Source organism: Anoplopoma fimbria, chromosome 13, assembly GCF_027596085.1.
Source record: "Anoplopoma fimbria isolate UVic2021 breed Golden Eagle Sablefish chromosome 13, Afim_UVic_2022, whole genome shotgun sequence".
In the NCBI taxonomy this organism is placed as follows: domain Eukaryota; kingdom Metazoa; phylum Chordata; class Actinopteri; order Perciformes; family Anoplopomatidae; genus Anoplopoma; species Anoplopoma fimbria.
The window spans coordinates 8,866,977-8,886,563 of record NC_072461.1 but is presented as its reverse complement, the minus strand read 5'-3'; the positions used below and the strand labels follow the sequence as shown (position 1 = coordinate 8,886,563).

At 37.6% G+C, this 19,587-nt stretch overlaps 2 protein-coding genes across 2 annotated transcripts; one reads left to right on the top strand and one right to left on the bottom strand.

Moving 5' to 3' along the window:
• Positions 1-1,637: 1,637 nt before the first annotated feature.
• Positions 1,638-11,429, bottom strand: ostf1 (osteoclast stimulating factor 1). The gene is made up of 10 exons (XM_054610770.1): positions 11,279-11,429; positions 7,242-7,288; positions 6,152-6,202; positions 5,765-5,828; positions 5,620-5,673; positions 5,296-5,403; positions 4,864-4,913; positions 3,348-3,426; positions 2,959-3,057; positions 1,638-2,729 (listed from the first exon to the last, which is right to left on the bottom strand). Exons 1-10 carry the CDS (start codon positions 11,310-11,312, stop codon positions 2,671-2,673), a joined length of 645 nt encoding a protein of 214 aa, XP_054466745.1. The 5' UTR covers positions 11,313-11,429; the 3' UTR covers positions 1,638-2,670.
• A 669-nt stretch (positions 11,430-12,098) lies between these two features.
• On the top strand, positions 12,099-18,485 carry nmrk1 (nicotinamide riboside kinase 1). The gene is made up of 8 exons (XM_054611398.1): positions 12,099-12,254; positions 13,740-13,830; positions 13,928-13,976; positions 16,769-16,937; positions 17,133-17,204; positions 17,373-17,479; positions 17,674-17,757; positions 17,963-18,485. The coding sequence occupies exons 1-8, from the start codon at positions 12,226-12,228 to the stop codon at positions 17,971-17,973; spliced, it is 612 nt and encodes a 203-aa protein (XP_054467373.1). The 5' UTR covers positions 12,099-12,225; the 3' UTR covers positions 17,974-18,485.
• The last annotated feature ends 1,102 nt before the right edge of the window (positions 18,486-19,587 follow it).

Genomic DNA, 19,587 nt, shown 5'->3' with positions numbered 1-19,587 from the left:
AAAGATTCCAACAGTATAAGTGTGATCACCCTGCGACCAAAACTCACAAACTTCACTTTATATAGCCCTAACCATGAATTATATGTCTTACCTTTACTGTTTTGTGATTAAAAGTTGGGTTCAAGAGAACATGCTGCTAGTTGCTACTCCGATGTCTCTGGATTGCCTTTGAGTAGATCCAGCCGTCTCTACTCGTTTGTGTTGTATGAAAGAGCATTTGCACACAGCTCTCCTGCATCAGGGAGGCTGTCATCCTCAGCCTTGCATGTAAAAACACGGTGTGTGTCTCGATCTCGCGGATTAATTGTGGTACAGCACCCATACTAGAGCTGTCCACATGGACCAATGGGTGGAACTCTTTGAATGGCCAGGTGTGCAGAGGTATGATTGATTGATTTTTTTCAAAACAAAGCCAAAAACAGTTGTAATTAGATGGAATTAATGCCTACAGTGACATGTTTATGAAATTAAACGAGTTTTAGAGTTAGTTGAGAAAATTTCAAATGGTACAGATTGTATCCATATGTACCCAAATAGCCAGTATGAAGATTAAGCCAGGATTAGCCTGTGCAATTTTGTACACCTTTTTTGGCCACTTACAGTAATGAGTCACGTGGTGTTTGGGATTGCAATGGGGAGATCAGCTGTTCACTAGTTCAGTTTGGTGAGTGGAAGGAGAGGGAGTCTTGTTTTTTTTCTGACCGCTAATTATTGCTATTTACTGTTGTTTGGACGCTTTTGACACTGTTTATCACTGTCGATCGCCTGTGTACAGTTACGGAACTATTCAGAATTTTTTTGAATGTGTGTTATTGAGCACACGTGTTTGTTTCCTGCGAATAAAACTACCAAATGTAGCTACTGGATCTGTGATTCATTGACAGACAGCGCGTCCACAGGTTAGTCTCTCCTACTTAGCCTCTCTGTGATTAGGTTTAAGTTGCAGATAGTCACCTACAAAGATCTTGACTTTAACAGTTTTGTTCGACGGGAATTAAATCTTTCATCAATGCTGTGTTCCATCTTCATTTACCTATAAACAGTAACATATATACTAAAGCGTACACCTCTGCAGAACTCAAAAGTGCTAACTTTGTTCAATATCTTATCCAAATAGACCTTGTTGTTGCAGAGATTCACTCTATTTATTTTTGGCATGTTATTTTGAGCAGGGGTCTGAGCCAGAGGGTTTAATAGTATACAGCCCCCAATGGTATTACTTTACATGTCAAAGGTTTGTTTGCACACTTGGTTAGTAATGAGAGGAATTTGGCTTACTGTGGAAAGCTTTGAGTAAAGGGTGGCTGTGGCGTAGTGGAGAGCAAGGTAGTTCTCCAATCAGAGGGTCGGTGGTTCGATACCCGGCTTTGGCAGTCGATGTGTCCTTGGGCAAGACACTTAACCCCAAGTTGCTCCTGAAGGCATCGGTGTGGACTGGATGTTGCATGAATGTTAGTTAGAGTCTGATGGTGGCACCTTGCCTGTCATCAGTGTGTGAATGGGTGAATGATATGTAATATACTACTGACTGTAAGTCGCTTTGGATAAAAGCGTCTGCTAAATGACTGTAATGTAATTCATTTATTTTTACACTTGGCTGGTGTGATATTTTGTAAAAAAAAAAATTCAGATTGACATTTTAAGTTAAAAATCTTTTATTGAAGACAGAGCAGATAGATATCTAGAAAAAAATCATCTTTAGAAATTCACAACCTCAGAAGACAAAAGCATGTTCACATTGATACATAACAAAGACAAACTTTCTGTCACACATATTTAAGGCATGTTAATATATCTCTTTATATATTAAATGTGAGGAAAAGCAGCAAAAAAAAATGAAAATAGCTCCCAGGATGGAAATCACACCACCAAAAATATGAAAGATGAAAGAGTAATTTAAAGTCTGTTTTACAGGAGTTGCATTTTTTTATTAAACTGAACTGATCATTAATAGCAGTGTAGGTGTTAGAACAGTTCGAAACCTGAAATAATGAAATATTAAGGCCATACATTCCCCCTATCAGGCCCGTTTAAAGCAGATAACACAGAAAAATATCTCATTGGGTCCCTCAGCAATTTCCATTTAAAGAGGAAATATTAAGGTTAAATACAAATGTAGCATTGCCTCCCAGATGTACAATAACAGATCTAAATTGTGCTTAGTTGTGATGACTGTAATGTAATAGCGCTCCAAGCTGTAGGACATAACGCATTTCCAATTACTTTTGGGTGATTTTGTGGTTCTTTAATTCAAGTGGAGCATTAAAACTTAACTAGAGACAAACCAGACCAATCTTTTAATCTGCACTGGCACTTTAATGCCCAGTGTAAATGGGTTAAACACAATCTGTATGTTTGGAATGCGTTTCTTAGAGCTTTGGCGCCTTCTCCATTACAACATATATTATGCCCCTCCGTCCCCAGTGTGCAAAATCCAAGACAAATCCCCTGCAGGTTGAAATGCATATGGCAAACTGTAAAACGCCTCAATTCAAAGCTTTGAGATTGACACTGAGGCGATGCACAAAATAATGGAACTAAAATGGAGTTACAGTTGGAAAGAGAGCAGCAAATCCATTTTAGGTCTGTAATAAAAGTCTCCGAGCTCCACGAAACCCCTCCCCCCCAAAACCAAACGGAAGACAGTGATGATGTTTTGACAGGGAGGGCTCAGTCCGAGTCCTCATCGTCCAAATACTCTTCAGCGTTGCTGTGTGTGCGTGTGATGTCTGAAACAAGATAAAATGGACAATTCATGACAGGAATATTGTAATATTTCAGTGCAAATATGCATTTGCAAAGCCTCTGCACTTTGTATTATTAGGGTCCGTTTGTCTGTTACATCTTTGGCAAAATAAGTTCCTAAGCATGAGTGGTTTTATGGAGTGTGTGGCCTGTTTTAGTGAAACTGTATGTGTGGGTGCTGCGAGACTGCCCCCTAGTGGCAGCTGTACTTACTGTTTCCCTGCTTCTTCTTGAGGAGTGAAGCACACATTGGGTTGGTGGACATCTCCAGAGCCAGCTTATTCTCATTGTTCCTGATGTCTGTCCTTGGATCTGAAACAAACATATACACACTTAAAGACTAGAATACTACATGCAGAAAGGCACAGAGATAAAATGGTGTGCATGTGAGGACAAACACAAAATGTGGACAGTCAGCTAGTTTTTGTTTCCTCAATTTGGAACCACACAGTCTCCTTTTATGGTCTGATAAAACCCTTTATGGAGCTTTGTCTCTGTCTTTTCTCTGCTCTGTTTCGATATCCATCCAAATAAAGTAGATCACCTGCTGGCCCAATTTTGTTTTTCATAAAACCAAATATGAGACGTGGATAGATACTCACCCTTGGTCAGCAACATTTCCACAATGTCAGAATAACCCTTCCAGGCAGCAGCATGCAGAGGGGTGTCCCCAAGTTTATTCTAAAAAAAACCAAACAAACGCTAAACTAAGATGTGAAACCACACACAAAAGGTGTGACCCAAACCACAGCTATATGAAACTAACGGTTGTTAGATGCCTGAATACAGATAGGGGACACATGCAAAAGAAAAAAACAACAAAAAGTGTCTAAGTAATACGTTGGGCACATTAAAGGCTCCAGAACAGCTTAAATTCATCTTGTCATGGAAGTTTTTTTTTACAATTGATCTAAAACATATTCCTATATTTAGTGTGGTGATGATGTTGGTGGAGACGTCAGTCAAACAATTGAGTGATCCCTTATGTGCTGTATGGGAGTATCTTCTTTATGAGTGTGGGAATTCTTAATGTTAAATTTCACTTTTTCTAGTTTGAATTTAACTGCTCAACTTCTCTTCTTTTTTTATTTTTTTAAGTGACATAAGATAAGATAAGATAAGATAAGATAAGATAATCCTTTATTAGGATTATCTTATCTTATCTTATCTTATGTCACTTAAAAAAAATAATTGATGATGACATGATTGAGATATCCAACATTACAGAAAACAATTCCTTCAATTTGCTTTGCTCCACATTACAGACTGTATATCACTTGGTAAGTATATTGTCAGGGATGTTTTTGAAAGGTTTGTACTCATAAAAATAAATCACAAACGACAGTTGGCCGATATAGACTATCAAGCCTGTGGGCTACTTCTTGCAGCTGTTAAGGCAACTGTATAGAATAATTGTATAAATAATTTATAGAATATTATAAATAACTACTGCATTTGCAGGAATATTTTAATCCTATTTTTAGAAATGTAGTTCATCATATTTTCACTTTCTTGCCTTGTCCTGTACTCATGTGGACACATAGGAGATGTGAGCATACACAATAAAACAAAAGGTTAAATGTTAATTTAAAAATTGTAAAATCTCCCTTTCTGTAACATGGATAGCTCCACTCGGCCAGTTGTTCCAAAACACTTATCCATAAAGTTAAAGAATTAGAATAATGGTTTAATAATCTTAAATCGTAATAGTGTTCATAAAAAATAAATAAATAGGCTAAGTAAAGCCCAGGCCTACTTGTCAGACTAAAAGAAAACAGGCGACAGTGAAAGTCCATTTTTGATTTCATCGTTGTTAGCACAATATTTGTTCTCACGCTGCATCTCTTTTATTAGATATCATTTTTAATTGTTTTATTTCAGGTATGTTCTATGGTCTACTGATAAAGTAGTTTTAATATGAGTGTGGCGATACATTTGGTTCAGTTCATTTGCACATTTTAGGATGAGAAAATAATTGTATTAAATCACCATAAGTCCCCATTCTGCAGATCTTGTAATAAGAGATGGGCTAGGAAATCAGGTAACAGCATCTTAATGTTTTCCACCCATTAGTAAATCTACTTTCATGCCTGAATGAGTTTTTAAACCCCACGTTACCTGCTGGTTGAGCTCCACATTGGGCTGGCTTAGCAACACCTCCACCACATCTGATACAGAAAGAAAAGAAAAAAAAAAGAGAAATTTGAGCAACAGATTGAGTGAAGAGCTACACATGTATCACATAATCACGTGGGAACAACGGAGGAACACAGAAAAACTGGAACACTTTCATAGATAAAGTTCCTGTTTTTCTGTACTTCACGTAACATTAATATGCCAGTGTGTCACAATTCAAAATTTATGGGATTACATTGAGTCACTGACTTATTAACAAAGTACTATAGACAATCTGTCAACCCAATCATCACTGCTGCCAGTCTGAAAATAAGGAGTTTGTTAAAAGAAGCTGTCATTTTTAGGGTAAATCTATTTTATGTTCATATCAAAAAGTAATTGTTAACATGTTTTAAGCACCACAATCATTGTTACCTTTATGTCCTCCGTGGCATGCCCAGTAAAGCGCAGTGTTTCCAGCTTTATCCAACCCGTTGATTCCAACCTTATTTTCCACACATTCCCTCAGCCAGCTCAGATTGCCTGTTTAAATACACAAATATGAGCACACATAAACCACACGGAGGTAAACAGAGAAGGCTGCCAATAATGCAACAGTGTAACACGATAAAGGTCGATGTTGTTGTTTTTTTTCTCCAGGAAGAGGGAATGTCTCGGATGCCTTTGATGACCATGTCGCAAAAAATAACTGAAAAAAACCAACATTGAAACACTGCGATGTGTAGATAGTTGTCGCACCTCGTTTGGCTGCTTCGTGCATTGGATTGTCAATAGACTCTGCCTGCTCAGCCACTAAAAAGACAAAAAGAAGACCATTAGTGCATTAACCTAAGATTCACAATAACGTTTATTCTAAGTTGGTCAGTCTATATTGCCTTCTCACCATAGTTACTTGGAATTAGTCCTGTCCTTCCTCGGCACGTCCCCTTCCACCAATTACTGTCACTCTGAGGATAATAGCAATGCAATATTCTTTTTATTTAAAATCAAAAATCACAAAGGCAAATGAGTGGAGACGAACAGGACAAAGCAACAAAAATGTAATGCAAGGAAAATAGTAGTGAAATAAAGAGGAAGAAGAAAGTGCAAATGAAGGGGAGGATATTTTGACTGAAAGGTGGAACATTGACACACAAAAAGGGAGACACAAAATGCTAAGAGTGCAACACTGAGATTCCAAAGAAAGAGGAAGAAAAAGTGCAAATTAAGTTTCAAACTGAATGGGACATGGAGAGAAAGACAGCCGCAAAACCTCTGAAGCTCTACTCACTGTGTCGGAGATGTACAAAAAGTCTCCTTCTTCAAAGAACAGCTCGTCTGGCTGAAATAAAAAAAATATACAAAGTGACTCCAGACTCATCAGTCAGTGTCAAACCTTCACAGTATTCTAAGACTTACTTTTTTGTTGCATTTCATCCCCTCTCTTCCCCTTATTGTTCGACATTAACTTAAACAATTGTGACTGCCAAATTTGAATGTGGTTTAACCTTAGCTATTGACAGAGGACATACAAAGAGGGATGAGTGACACAGTTTATTGGATGAGGAATTTTATTTTCCTTTCTGTTGTTTATATTAACATTTTAATATAAATGTATGATTTCAGTCATTTATTAATAAGCATCTGCGAATTGCATCTTTTTTTTCTTCTAATTTTTTAAAATCAGATTTGATAGCTAATTCAAGATCTAAAGGTTTTGGGCAATTGATTGATGTTCTTTTTTGGTGTTATTTTTGACAATTCATAGACTAAATCATTTAAGCTTGTGTAGGAAGTATGTTTTTGGCGTCACCATAATAACATTAATAACCTTTCAGTGTATTTGTAATATTTCATTGCAAACTGATCACACTGATTTGAGGCTCTAGCTAGCCAAAATATCTGCGAAGTGCTTCAGAGACGGAAAATAAATGCTAATAGTTTAGCCTGATGCTTAGTCGGTTGCGGCTAGCTTACGCCTACAGTTAGCTTATAGATATATATACAGTTGGCTTAACTATTAGCAACCTTTTCTTCGCTTCACCAATACTGACCAGTTTTATTGCGTTTATTGTCAGATTCTTTTCTTGATGAGTACGTCTAACCTGTGATTGTTTTGTGCACATTGAAAGTCTGTTCAAGCCCCTGTTGATTTAGTTTGTGATTTAGATTGTTTTGTGGCTTTTATTCTGCACAGCACTTTAAATTGAAATGCTGGCAAACAGGAGTTAGCAGCTGTTTCATATATTAATATCCATGGAAGAGGTATGTCAAATTAATAGAAATTGAAAATCAGCCTAGAAAAGGACTCAACAAAGGGTTTTCATCAATCATCAAATATTAGAAAAAACAATCCATCTAAACCATCAAAACTCTCTTACCGTTCTGGGGTCAAAGGTGAACAGTGCTCGGAACACCTTGACTTGGCCTAGTCGAGAGAAAACAGAGATTTCATGTTGGATTAATTATTTGCAGACTGTTATTGGAACGTTAACCTCATCCTTGTATGCAAAAGAGTGGTGAACAGAGAACATTGTACTTGAGAATATAAATAGAGAAAGTGAGGTAAAACCACACATGCTGCCATTGCACTGCTCTGTAGAATAAACAGCTTAGTTTGAATACAATGAAACCACAGGCAAGTGCAGATTGTAGCCATTTATGTGGTAAATTTCTCTCATGAAAGCTCAATAACTCTATAGACTGTATGAAGGAAGTGTGCCGTGGTTTGAATCTGCCAATCGCAAGTCTATTTTACTCTGATTGGGACCATAGTTTACTAAATGAACATCATACTGTATTGAAGAAAGTTAACTAGCAATCGAGACCATAAACTCATGTTCCCAATGTTCACTGAGGTAATAAATCAAGTGAGAAGTAGGGTGATTTTCTCATAGTTTTTCCAAACAATCAGACGTATTTTCATCCTCTGATAGCCAATTGAACGAATGCAAATTTAAGGCACTTCAACATTGGCTTCACTTTTCAGAAGCGGAGGTTGCCGACCTGAATTAATCAGATGAGTGCCAACACCATCAGTCGCCTCACTCAAGAGCCATTTGCATTCTGCCCTGCCTGAGCAACGCAACCTGCACTTAGACACAGAGCTCCTAATGTCTGCTCTCGAGCGCCTGTGTCCACCACAACAACTCTGCTGCAGCCAACAATAATACACATTTTTACATGCAGTGCAGGGACAGAAGCACTCACTGCTCCTTGTTTGTGCAACCCTTAGGTAGCTGCCCTAATGGGATGTCCCGCCCTAATGTAATGTGGCTGACAGCTGAACTATTTCATGGAGACCTACAGAAGAGCTTAAAGAGGCAGTGCCACGTTTCACAAATACTTGTTTGTTTAAATATTTCTACCAACTATTGATTTCTGGGACCAAAAAAAAGCCTGAAGTTCTTTGCAGTACTGTATATTTACTAAATATAATCAAGTTTACTAAACAGACTAGTGAGCTGGATACAGCTTTTGTTTTCAGTCAACTCCAAAAATGTCTGATGTCTGCAAATTTCTCTGATTTGTATCGGTTTTGTAGATAAACCTCAAATAAACAACTGACTTCCTTTTCAGAGATTTTTTTGTTCCGCAGTGCCTTGTCCATAACAATCACACATTAAATAACCATGCATAAAATCTAGTGAATCTCTATAGCAATTTTTATCCCGAATATGTTTTATCTTTTTGTTTTAGATATCTTAATGTGATTTTTTTTTTTTTTAAAGTCCTTCGAAGGATGAAGGCTCCAAATTAGCTTCATATATAATTAGCCTACATTATTTTGAAAAATGTTTTATTAGGTGATGCTTTTATATGCTGTAGAGTAGTTTTATTCCTCTTGTGTATTCTAATCAAGTTAGATAAACTAACAAATAAATAGACAAACATGTTCAAAAATGAACAATCCTCACAAGCTAGAATTTGAACAAATACAGAGTGATAAATACATGAAAGGTGTCCCCCAAAACAGATGCTGATTTATTTACTGATAATATGTGAAATGTTTTGATTCTAGATACAAAAGGCTGGTAAATGCTAATTGCTTGAGCTAACAGGCCTAAACATTGGTCAGCTGTAACACCTCTCTGCTGTTAGTCAGGGTTTCTGTTTAGCTAGCACACTGTCTCAGTGTCTCAGAATGACTGAGGCTGCACAAGCTGAGCTCTGTTCAACACACCAACCATGTCTGCTCTGCAGGCCCGGTCACGTCCTCTAAAACACACACAGAGTCCTGTGCAGACTAGTCCACGTTCTCTCTATCTAGAAGCCTTAGGCTCATACAAAGATTCATTCCAGCAACAAAAAAAACGAGAAAAAAAAGGTCCTCAGAGTGAGCAAAACATTGTCAGTATATTTTACTTTGCTTGTGGGCTTTTGACGATTTCCAGCTGTGTTATTTAATTGCAAGAGCAACTCCACAGTCTAGTCTTTGCCATTCCTGTGCAAAGCCCAACCCAAAAACCTAACCATCAAAGCCTCCAAAAATACGACACCAAGAGCAATTAGCACAGACACTATAATGTCTTGCACCAGAGAATACACACAGATCTCTAGTATTGCCCTCTGCATTCCTGGTTAACCCCACAACTGACACTACTCCTCTTACAAAGTACAAATTAGACAAAAGAAGGGGACATAAAGAAAATAAATGTACAAGCCAGGACCTGTTAGTTAGATTACATTGTTCTCAGTGTATGTGGCCATCCAACACTAAAAAAAGTGATCATGATCAAGATCTCTTCAAGTACCCACTGAAAAAAAGATTTTAATTGATCTTTGAAGAGATATTCTATTTTATCCTCAAAATGTCCATCAGAGGGACAGTTACAGATCAGAAAGGAAAGAAAGATGAATTCTAAATTATTTTAGAAGAATAAAAAACTGAACACATAACGGCATTAATAAATCTACTGTATGCCGCTCACGATCCAGTAAAGCTCATCAAGGCGGTGAATCCTCAGCCATGCACGTGAATACCGCATATATACATAAAAACTACATCAGTTGTGACCATGTGAGGCTCTGACTTTTCCTAATATAACTGAAGGCTCCCCCGCAGCACACCAACCAGCCATCTGTCAAGACAGACGGGGACACACGAGCTCACCTGCCGACACAACCAGGTGTGGTGTCATGGAGCTGACTCATGAATAAACATTACGAGTATGAATGATAATGACGCATCTGTCGTTTGAGTTTTGTGATCTTGTGTTCATAGGGCCACAGCTAGCAGGATAAACATGACATAATGTGCAGATGACTGCAGAAACTTGCCTGTGTGACTTCAAAGCATGCGTTTTTATATAGATATGCCCATTCAGATTCTTTAAGTTACTCTCTGACATCCCGTGCTACAAGCTTTTACTTTCTTTTTTTTAATATCTGCCATTGCCTTATGCACTGATGCATGTGACCTGAAAATAATACACGCAGCTGCCAGTTTACGAAGTACACTTTAGATAAGATCAATAGGGTGTTATACATCGACCCTGCAATAAATCCTGCCTTAAAGAAGTTTGTGATGCTCAGTTTTTTGTTTAGGAACTGTTTAGAAAAGTGTGGTCATTTTGGTCTGTTTCTAATATTTTGTCCATCTCCTTTAGTGTATATAAGTGAAGGTAGACTGAATACTTGGTGTTAAGAACCATATGTATGCGTATGTGTGTGTGTGAGTACCTGATAAACTGGCAACGGAGCATAGGTTTTACAGCAGATGTGCAGATGATATGTTGTTGTTGCTTCTCATATTCTGTTTATATAATTTTTTTACACCTGCCACGACTTGTGATAACACTTGTTGCACAGAAACGATCTAAAGAAATCAGATTTCTAACAAGGTAAGTGCTATTCCTTCACATTAATAGCCATGCACACAAACCATAAATGTGCTTTGAATTCACATGAGATTTTTTTTTGTGAGTAATAGACACATTTCCTAATCTCTGGGATGGAGTTACCAGAATAGCAGCACAGACTGATCTTGCAGGAAGTAAGGCTGATGTCACTGGGCATGTGGACTCATCGTCCCCAATAACCTAGGACCTAAAGCCACTGAATGATTGCACGCTTCTTGCATATGTGATGGAAATAGGGAAGTCACAGAGGCCTGCTGCTAAGAGTTGGGTCCCCCTGTCAATCAGCAGTGAAGGCACTTTTACCAACTCCACTGAAGTCCTGGTCCTCTCAGTAATAAAGTATATTTACATTAATCAGAGTTTATGAGCTTTCTGCACAATGTGTCATGAAAGTTTAACAGAAAAAACGACAGAAATCAGCATATTTCACTCACTCTTTAAGTGCTCACCGCCCGCCCATTAGGCTTACATCGCCAACAAGGTGTGTAGTCCTCGCAACAGACAGAGCTTAAGTTTGGGCTAAATTTGTACAACAAACCTTGGTAGGTTGATCTTACCTGGCTTGGCCGGCTTGGGAGGAGGCTTCGACATTTGCAAGGCTCAAAAGATGAAATAAAACGAAACCCGCGGTGTGTTATTTCTGTCTCAAACGTCGCTGGTGTGGGAACACTTTGCTCTCCCTGCCAATGAGGAAGTGCATGTAGCACTACAGGCTAGGCGGAAAAGTTATGTTGCGCATGCGCACAGCTAAACCTGTAAACGTGAAATACGTAAATACGTTTTTAATGCATTGCTTAATTGATGATAGATAGATAAACAGACAGACAGATAGATAGATAGATAGATAGATAGATAGATAGACATTTTATGTAAACTCTGTACAATATATTGTATTTGTTATATTACTTTCTCTTTCTTGTCATTTATCAAGATTTATTCATTTAGTTCTATCCCAATTTTATTAGGTTTTTGTAATCATCTTCTTTTAATTCATTTTACTCTTCATTTGATTTTATCTCATTATTTATCACTATTTATTAATGTATTTCTATTCAATTTTGTATATTTATCTTATATTTTTCTTGGTGTAAACTCTGTTAAATGTATTGTGCACACACACACACACATATATACATGTATATATCATCATTATTATTATAATTGTATATATACTTTACATATTTGAATGTGAATCTTGAACTTTTTGCACAATGTATTCTATCGATATTATTTTACTGTTTAATTAAGTTTTAACATTCTTTCACTTAAAAGGGGTTTTCATCAATAGAACCCTGTTGTAACACTATTTTTACTGTAGATCATGAACTAAATGTTGTGTTTTGACGTAACAGCTCCATCAGCGAATCAGAGCGTTCGACAGCGGAATGGCGTGAGTGAGTAGCTTACAGAGTTTTTGCAGCAGCAGTAGCCACGAACATGCCTGTGTACTAGTTAAGTCTGCTCATTCACTTGTTTTCAGCAGTTTAACATATGAAACACTGAAATGAAGACACTAGTCGTAGGAGTTGGAGGGTAAGTACGTCCTGAGGATTGTAAACATCAGTGTGTTGCTGTGTTGAGCTGAGTGCCCTGTGTTGTTGCCTCCAGATACCCTGTTGGACCTCAGATAACATTTTGCATGCTGTAGTATTTCACACCACATTTATAAGATATAAAGTGGAAACACTGCTCTTTGTTATTATTTCATACATACATTTAACATTCAGTTTTAGACTCTGAAATGTTGTTTGGTGGTTTATTGTGGAAGCCACGTGAGAAATGCAGGGAGACAAGACAGCATGACACAGAAAAGCACCGGGGAATGCGCACGCCCCCTTTTATTAAATGACATGTTAATATACTACATGCTGTCGGTCAATATAGCACGTGACACCATGTGTTAGATGAGACTTATGAGAGATGGTTAGGCCTACATTGCAGAGAAAAAGTATCGTGTGTCTAATGTGAAACAGAGTACAGAGAGTCAGAGAAGTGAAATTATCAAGGTTTTTGATTATTCTGACATTTATTCACAGACGTGCTGGCAAGTGTTAAGGCAGTGAAGTGTTAATTAGACAATAGGTTTTTAAAGGCCCTGAATCATTTTTTTTTTTTTTTTTTGCAATAATAGTTTGTTTGTAAATGCAAACATTCAGTAATAATAATAATAATCAATCCTTTATTAGTCCCACAATGGGGAAATTATTTCTCTGCATTTAACCCATCCCAGAGGAGCAGTGGGCTGCAATGAAGCGCCCGGGGAGCAACTTGGGGTTAGGTGTCTTGCTCAAGGAGACCTCGGCATGTTGCCAGTAGAGGGGTTTGAACCACCAACCTTGTGGTTACGGGACAAGCGCTCTACCTCATGTGCCACAGCCACAGTAGAAGGGGCACACAGATATCAGCTCATTCACACCCAGCAGACAGATGTGTTGATAAATGAAATGAGGGTGCCGGATGAAGGTCAATGACCAAGATGTTGCATTTTTAATAGATTTAGAGCAAACTGTGTGAAGGATTTCTTAACTTTAATTTGTAATATTTCCCAATGTTCAACTAGTAACTCAGCAGGTTGAAAGCAGTGCTCGTCTCTGGTTTGTTCTGACTACCGCCTTACTGATTTTTAAGGCAGATACATATTGACATTTGAGCATTTATTTACCAAAATATGTACTGAATGTGACATTTTACAATAAGAAAATAAACTTGTACCGTTCGAGTCCGACCGATGTAGGGTTTTTGAGCTGACACCAATGAGTACCGCTATAATGAGTCTGAGTCAGCCAATATTCTGTTTTCTTTAAATAAAAATAATAACATAAACACATTTTTTTGATGATGATGTGGGTTTTCTGTAAAAAAATAAATGTGACCTCGATATGGACTGGGCAGGACATTTCACATTTAAAAAAAGAAACATTTCTGTGCAGCAATTTCTTATTATTTATTGGCTGGCACATACGCCAACACTGACATATCTGTGAGAAGCTGATAACGGCTTATTGTTTTTTCTTTCAGGATGACCAATGGGGGAAAATCTACTCTTTCTAAGAGTCTACATCAGCTGATACCCAACAGCTGTCTCATTGCACAGGATTCATATTTTAAGGTGGTTACTTTAAATCATTTCATCCCTTTTATACTTTGGCAGTTATGCTTGACATATGAGAGCTTAAGTGTTCACAGTTGATGCACTTTCTGTTCAGGATGATTCTGTGGTTCCAGTGGACAGCAATGGGTTCAAGCAATATGACAGTAAGGACACTTTATTTAATGGTTCAAGCAATATGACAGTAAGGACACTTTATTTAATGATTTGTTCAAGACATCAAGATATATTAGGTGCAGTTTGAGTCTGTCTATTCATCTAAATAAAAGTAGTGGATAGATTTATAGATGAATGGGGGGATGCAAGGGAGTAGCTACCATTAAGAACACTGCAGCATAACATTTCCAATCATTTTAATGTGATAACTTCTAGGCCAAAAATAAATTTTAAAAAAAGATTGAAAGATATCTCCACCATATTTGGGGAAAAAAAGGTATTTGAAACAGTATTTAGACATTTGTGGTGGAAAATAAAATAAATGTAGAGAAAATATATAAACAAATAGTTAACTGAATAAATAAAATAAAATATCCCTGATATACAAAAAAGGGCCCCAGCTAGTGACTATTTTCATTGTATCTATATATTCTTTTTAAATCAATAAACCTTTTAAAATAATATATATACATATACAGTTGCAATCAGAAATATTCAACCCCCCAAAGATTTCAAGGATTTATCAATTAAAGTTTTTTCAAAGAGCAAGATTCTGCTTCAGATGACTTCTTTATGTGTGTAACAGTATATTTTGTTAAGCTAGCCATGTCACAATTATTCAACCCCTATATAATATTGTTGTTTTTAAAGCTGTCTGACAGTTTTTATGGCCTAAAGTGGAGTTGAAACATAATGAAGCCTTTAGGAACTCTATAATGATCCTTCATTTGCTTTTGTTAGGGATTCAGTAGAAAAGGACCCACTAGCAGACACACAGCTCTTGGTTCAGAGTAGATTTAATTTAGTTCTCAAGCAACAATCCAAAGGGCAAAAAACAGTCTCGTAGTCAATAGGCAGGCAGAGGTCAAAAATCCAAAAAGTCAGAACAGAGTCCAAGGCAAAGGTATCCAAAACACAGAATCCAAACAGGGCAGGTCAAAATCAGGCAAAGGTCAAAAATCACAGGCAGACAGAATATAACAAGATTAACGGAACGCTGGAAAGGCTCAAGTATTAACTGGCACGATCTGGCAGAGACTCCAAGGCACACCGGACTTAAATACCCACAAACCAATCACCACAAACAGAAATCAGGTGTGCACACAAAATGGCGGGAAAACAAACAAAGACAGGGTGGAGTCAGGGCCACATGACTTTTCAAAACAAAAACAGAAAACACATGACAACACCACATGATCAAAGTGTAAACAAAAAGCACATGTTGCTGGAAAAACAAAAACTCAACCAGCACAGTTACTAACAGCTTTAGCTGTGATGCATATATAAACCCCACCCATGAAGGTATTCAAGGTGAGCTGCAAACATGGGAAAGACAAAGGAGCTTCCACAAAAGCTGAGAGAGGAGATTATTTCATCACACCTGAAAGGCCTTGGGTATAAGAAGATTTCCAAAAAATGGAATATTCCAAGAGACACCATTGGAGCATTATAAGGAAGTTTAAAACTTATGGAACAGCTGCAAACCTGCCTGGCCATGGAAGAAAGCCCAACATTTCATCAAGGGCCCTTAGCAACTTAGTCAGAACAACTAAGAGGAAATCCCTGTGTGACTGCAAGACACCTACAGGATGACCTGATGAAGGCTGGTACTAGTGCTTCAGTGGCAACTATAAGACGTGCACTGAATAAACAAGGACTTCATGGCCGGACTCCAAGACGCACTCCACTCTTGACTACAAGGAACATCAAAAGTCGACTAGAATATGCCAGGAGGAATTTGGATAAGACTACAGAGTTTTGGGAGACAGTTCTATGGACTGATGAAACCAAACTGAAACTGTTTGGACATATGGACCAGCGGTATGTCTGGCGTGCGAAAAGCCAGGCTTATGACCAGAAGAATACCATCCCCACGGTCAAGCATGGAGGTGGGTCATTGATGATGTGGGGCTGTATTTCTGCGGCAGGAACTGGCAATCTTGATCGTGTACCTGGCATCATGGATTCCCAGAAATACCAGGCCATTTTAAAGAGGAAGGTGATGCCTTCTGTTGGCAAATTAAACCTTGGTGATCATTGGACTTTCCAGCAAGACAATAATCCCAAGCCCACCTCCAAGTCAACCTAAGCTAGGTTGAGAAAAATATCCTGGAACGTCCTGGAGTGGCCTTCTCAGTCACCAGATTTAAATCCGATTGAAAATCTTTGGTGGGATTTAAAGAAGGCAGTTGCAGCACGGAAGCCATCAAGCATCACTGAGCTAGAGGCTTTTGCACATGAAGAATGGGCAAAGATTCCGATCGAGAGGTGTAAGAAGCTTGTCAGCACTTACCGAAAACGTTTGTTAGAAGTTATAAAAGCTAAAGGATGCACCACAAAGTACTGAAGCTGGGGGTTGAATAATACTGCACATGCACATGTGTTAAAAGAGTTACATTTTTCATTTGAACTTCAAAGTTAAGTCAACTTCTGTTGTCAAAATAACTCAGATATGTATCAATAAATATTTTTTGTTGTTTAATGAGGTTTTTTTTTATCATTTGTCATTATCTTTCATCCACATCACTATAATGTCTTTTGAGGTGAGGGGGTTGAATATTTCTGATTGCAACTGTATATATAAATAAAATAGTGAAAATGATGTATTGCTGTTTGCCAATAAATGTTATAAAAACAGGGAAAATGTGCGAAGCTGGAACCACACAGTGATTGGCATTTTGCTGATGAATTACGTTAATATTTATTTTAATCTAATTTATTAATACTACATGCACATTTGTGACTGGGCAAAGAAAACCCTTCTCTTTGCATTCTGTTGAAGTGCTCGATGCTCTCCACATGGACACATTGATGAGCGAGGTCGACTCATGGCGAAGAGATCCGGAGTCGTTCCTGAGGCGGCAAGGCCTGAACCCAGAGCGCACGACACCATCAGTGGAGGAGGAGGTGTATGTGCTGATAGTGGAGGGCTTCCTCATTTTCAACCATAGGTACACGAGGGAGGTTTTAATAAAAAAAATTGTGTTTGTAATTCACGCTTTACCTTACCGGCCCATGAATTTCTAGAAAGTTCCCCAAAAATAACTATGTAACTTGATCAAACTTCTCTCTTAATAATAATAATAAGATATTCTAGGTCATAATGCTGTAACTAACTTGTATTTTTGTGTGCTTTACCTTTCCAGGCCTCTGAATGAGCTATTTTACAAAAGATACTTCATGGAAATACCTTACGATGTCTGCAAAAGGAGACGAAGGTGTCAGATTTTATAATCAATACACAATACACACTTTTCTTACCTTTTTAAATGGATTTTCTTTCAGTTTCATTTCCATGAGTTATGTTTGAGCTGCAGTAACCAAAAAGGAGAGAGGTAAGTTTGCCTTTTCATTTTGTTACATCTCCTGCTGCCTTTGATTGACAGTTCAAGGGTGTACACGCCTCCCGATCCTCCTGGATACTTTGATGGACACGTGTGGCCAATGTACCTGAAAAACCGGCGGGAGATGGAGAACATGGGGTCTGGATTTTGTGAGTGTCCAGTTGATAATGCCACATGTACAGTGTTTGATGCTGATGGGATAAAAACTGTGAAATATTGGCGCAGTTAGGGTATTTATGTGGTTGAGTCCATAAAAAGTATGTTAAAATAATAAATCTATTATCACTGTAGCAGATTAACTAGTTATTAAGATGAAATGACTGATTTATCTGTTTCTTCTTAGTATTTCAGGATGGTCTGAAGCCAAAGGAAGAACTGCTGGCCGATGTGTATGAAAATGTTTGTCAGGAAATAGAAAGGCTCAGGGGTAAGTTACAAACTATATAAAACAATACACCAACAACAAATCCTACTTGTTTTAAATTCAATGGTATGAAAATGAATTTGGATTAAGGAGAGACAGGCTAAAACTGTGCCCAAGTCTTCAAGACACTTTTAGTTAAGTTACTTGAAATACTGTATTTAAAAGAAAAAAAGAAAAACTTATTTTATTTTGTGTATTTTGTTTGCAGAGAAAGACTGATATGGTCTGAATTTAATTTGTTTGCCGTTTGAAGATGGTGACTGCTGCTCCAATGGATTTCAGTTTATTTTAAGATTATTGTGTGACTGAAAGGACCACAACAAGTGTTAATGTCTATGTAAAATGTACAATAGTTAATATTGCTGACAAAAAAAAAAAGAATCTGAAATTGTTGGTGCTGTAGACTTGACAAAGACCGGATGACTTTTAAGTCATAGACAGTATTTTAAAGTTAGGATGCACTCTGGGAAACTTAAATATGTGACGTTTTTCACAAGTTGATGCTAAATACAGTTGACTGATGTGATATCTTACAATGTTTTATATCTCTCTGCGTTGTTTGTATGGAGGATATTTACTCTTTTTTGTTTCTTTAAATCTCACATGTACATACTGAGTATATATATATATAACAATAACTTGTGATGTAACTCCAGTTAACCAAGTACAATAGTGTGCATCATTGTCAAATATCATTTCTCACTCATAGTTAGTATAACAAATAATAAACAACGATCATTTCATACTGTGGTTTGGTAAGCATCATTTTTTGTTTTACATGATTTGCCAAAGACTACGACTGTGAATTTGTACCATTGGTGGCATTTTGTCTCCACCTGGTGGTTCATTGTGATAAACTGGAGACAGACTAGGAACACACTTAAAATTGTTCTCTGAACAGTACGCTGAGACCTGAATACAAAGCTCTATTAAACTCTCATAAAATGTAAACGATAAACAAAAACACATCACAGCAGAAAATCTTTAACCCTTATGTTGAACCAGACATTTTTACTTTATTATCATAAAACCAGTTCAAATAAATGGTGTGCCTAATCGGCATGCCCCCAAGGCCCTCATTGACTCTCCCCCACACACAAAGGTCACCCCTTCACCTCCAAGTTACCATTAAGTACTGTGCACACAGCAGACTACACATGGATGCAGAGACCCATTAACAACCAGTACCATACTGGAATAACATTTTATAGAGTCAGATTTTTTTGCTGTAATTTGATTTCTTATTATTTAGGAATACGCACCATGTGAAGATAATTACAAAAATAAAAATATATTATCTCCTTTGAAAAACAGGGCCAAAACTTTAGTTAATAATGCAGGACCTGTGCGTATCGTACTTTAACCCAGTTGACATGCAGCTAATCTGGGACACCCGGGGCCGTGGAGGTCTGTTCATGAAGTCGTTTCCCACTCTGCCCAGTTGATAATCCAGCCTTGGTTAAAAGGCTTGCAATGATTTTGTACATTTAATGAAAAAAGACCAGATCTGACATAGTTTTTTGCAAAATCACTACAGTGACTGTTACCCTGTAGAGGATTTTACTACCAGTCGTGTTGAAGGTTTCATGGACTTGTGTTGTTTCACACTGGTGCTCTACCAACAGACCCACAAGGACCCACATATCTGCTGATTCAAGGTATTGCACTGTTGCATCTCAACGTGAAAACAGACTTGTTTGCTGTCAACATCATATGTGTAAAAATCTGTCTCTATTGCAGTACTTGCATTGGTTCAAGTTTTTTGTTGTTGTTGAAAGTATTACATTAGTGCTCGCCATTTTGCTCCCCTATGAAGATATGCACACAATGTTT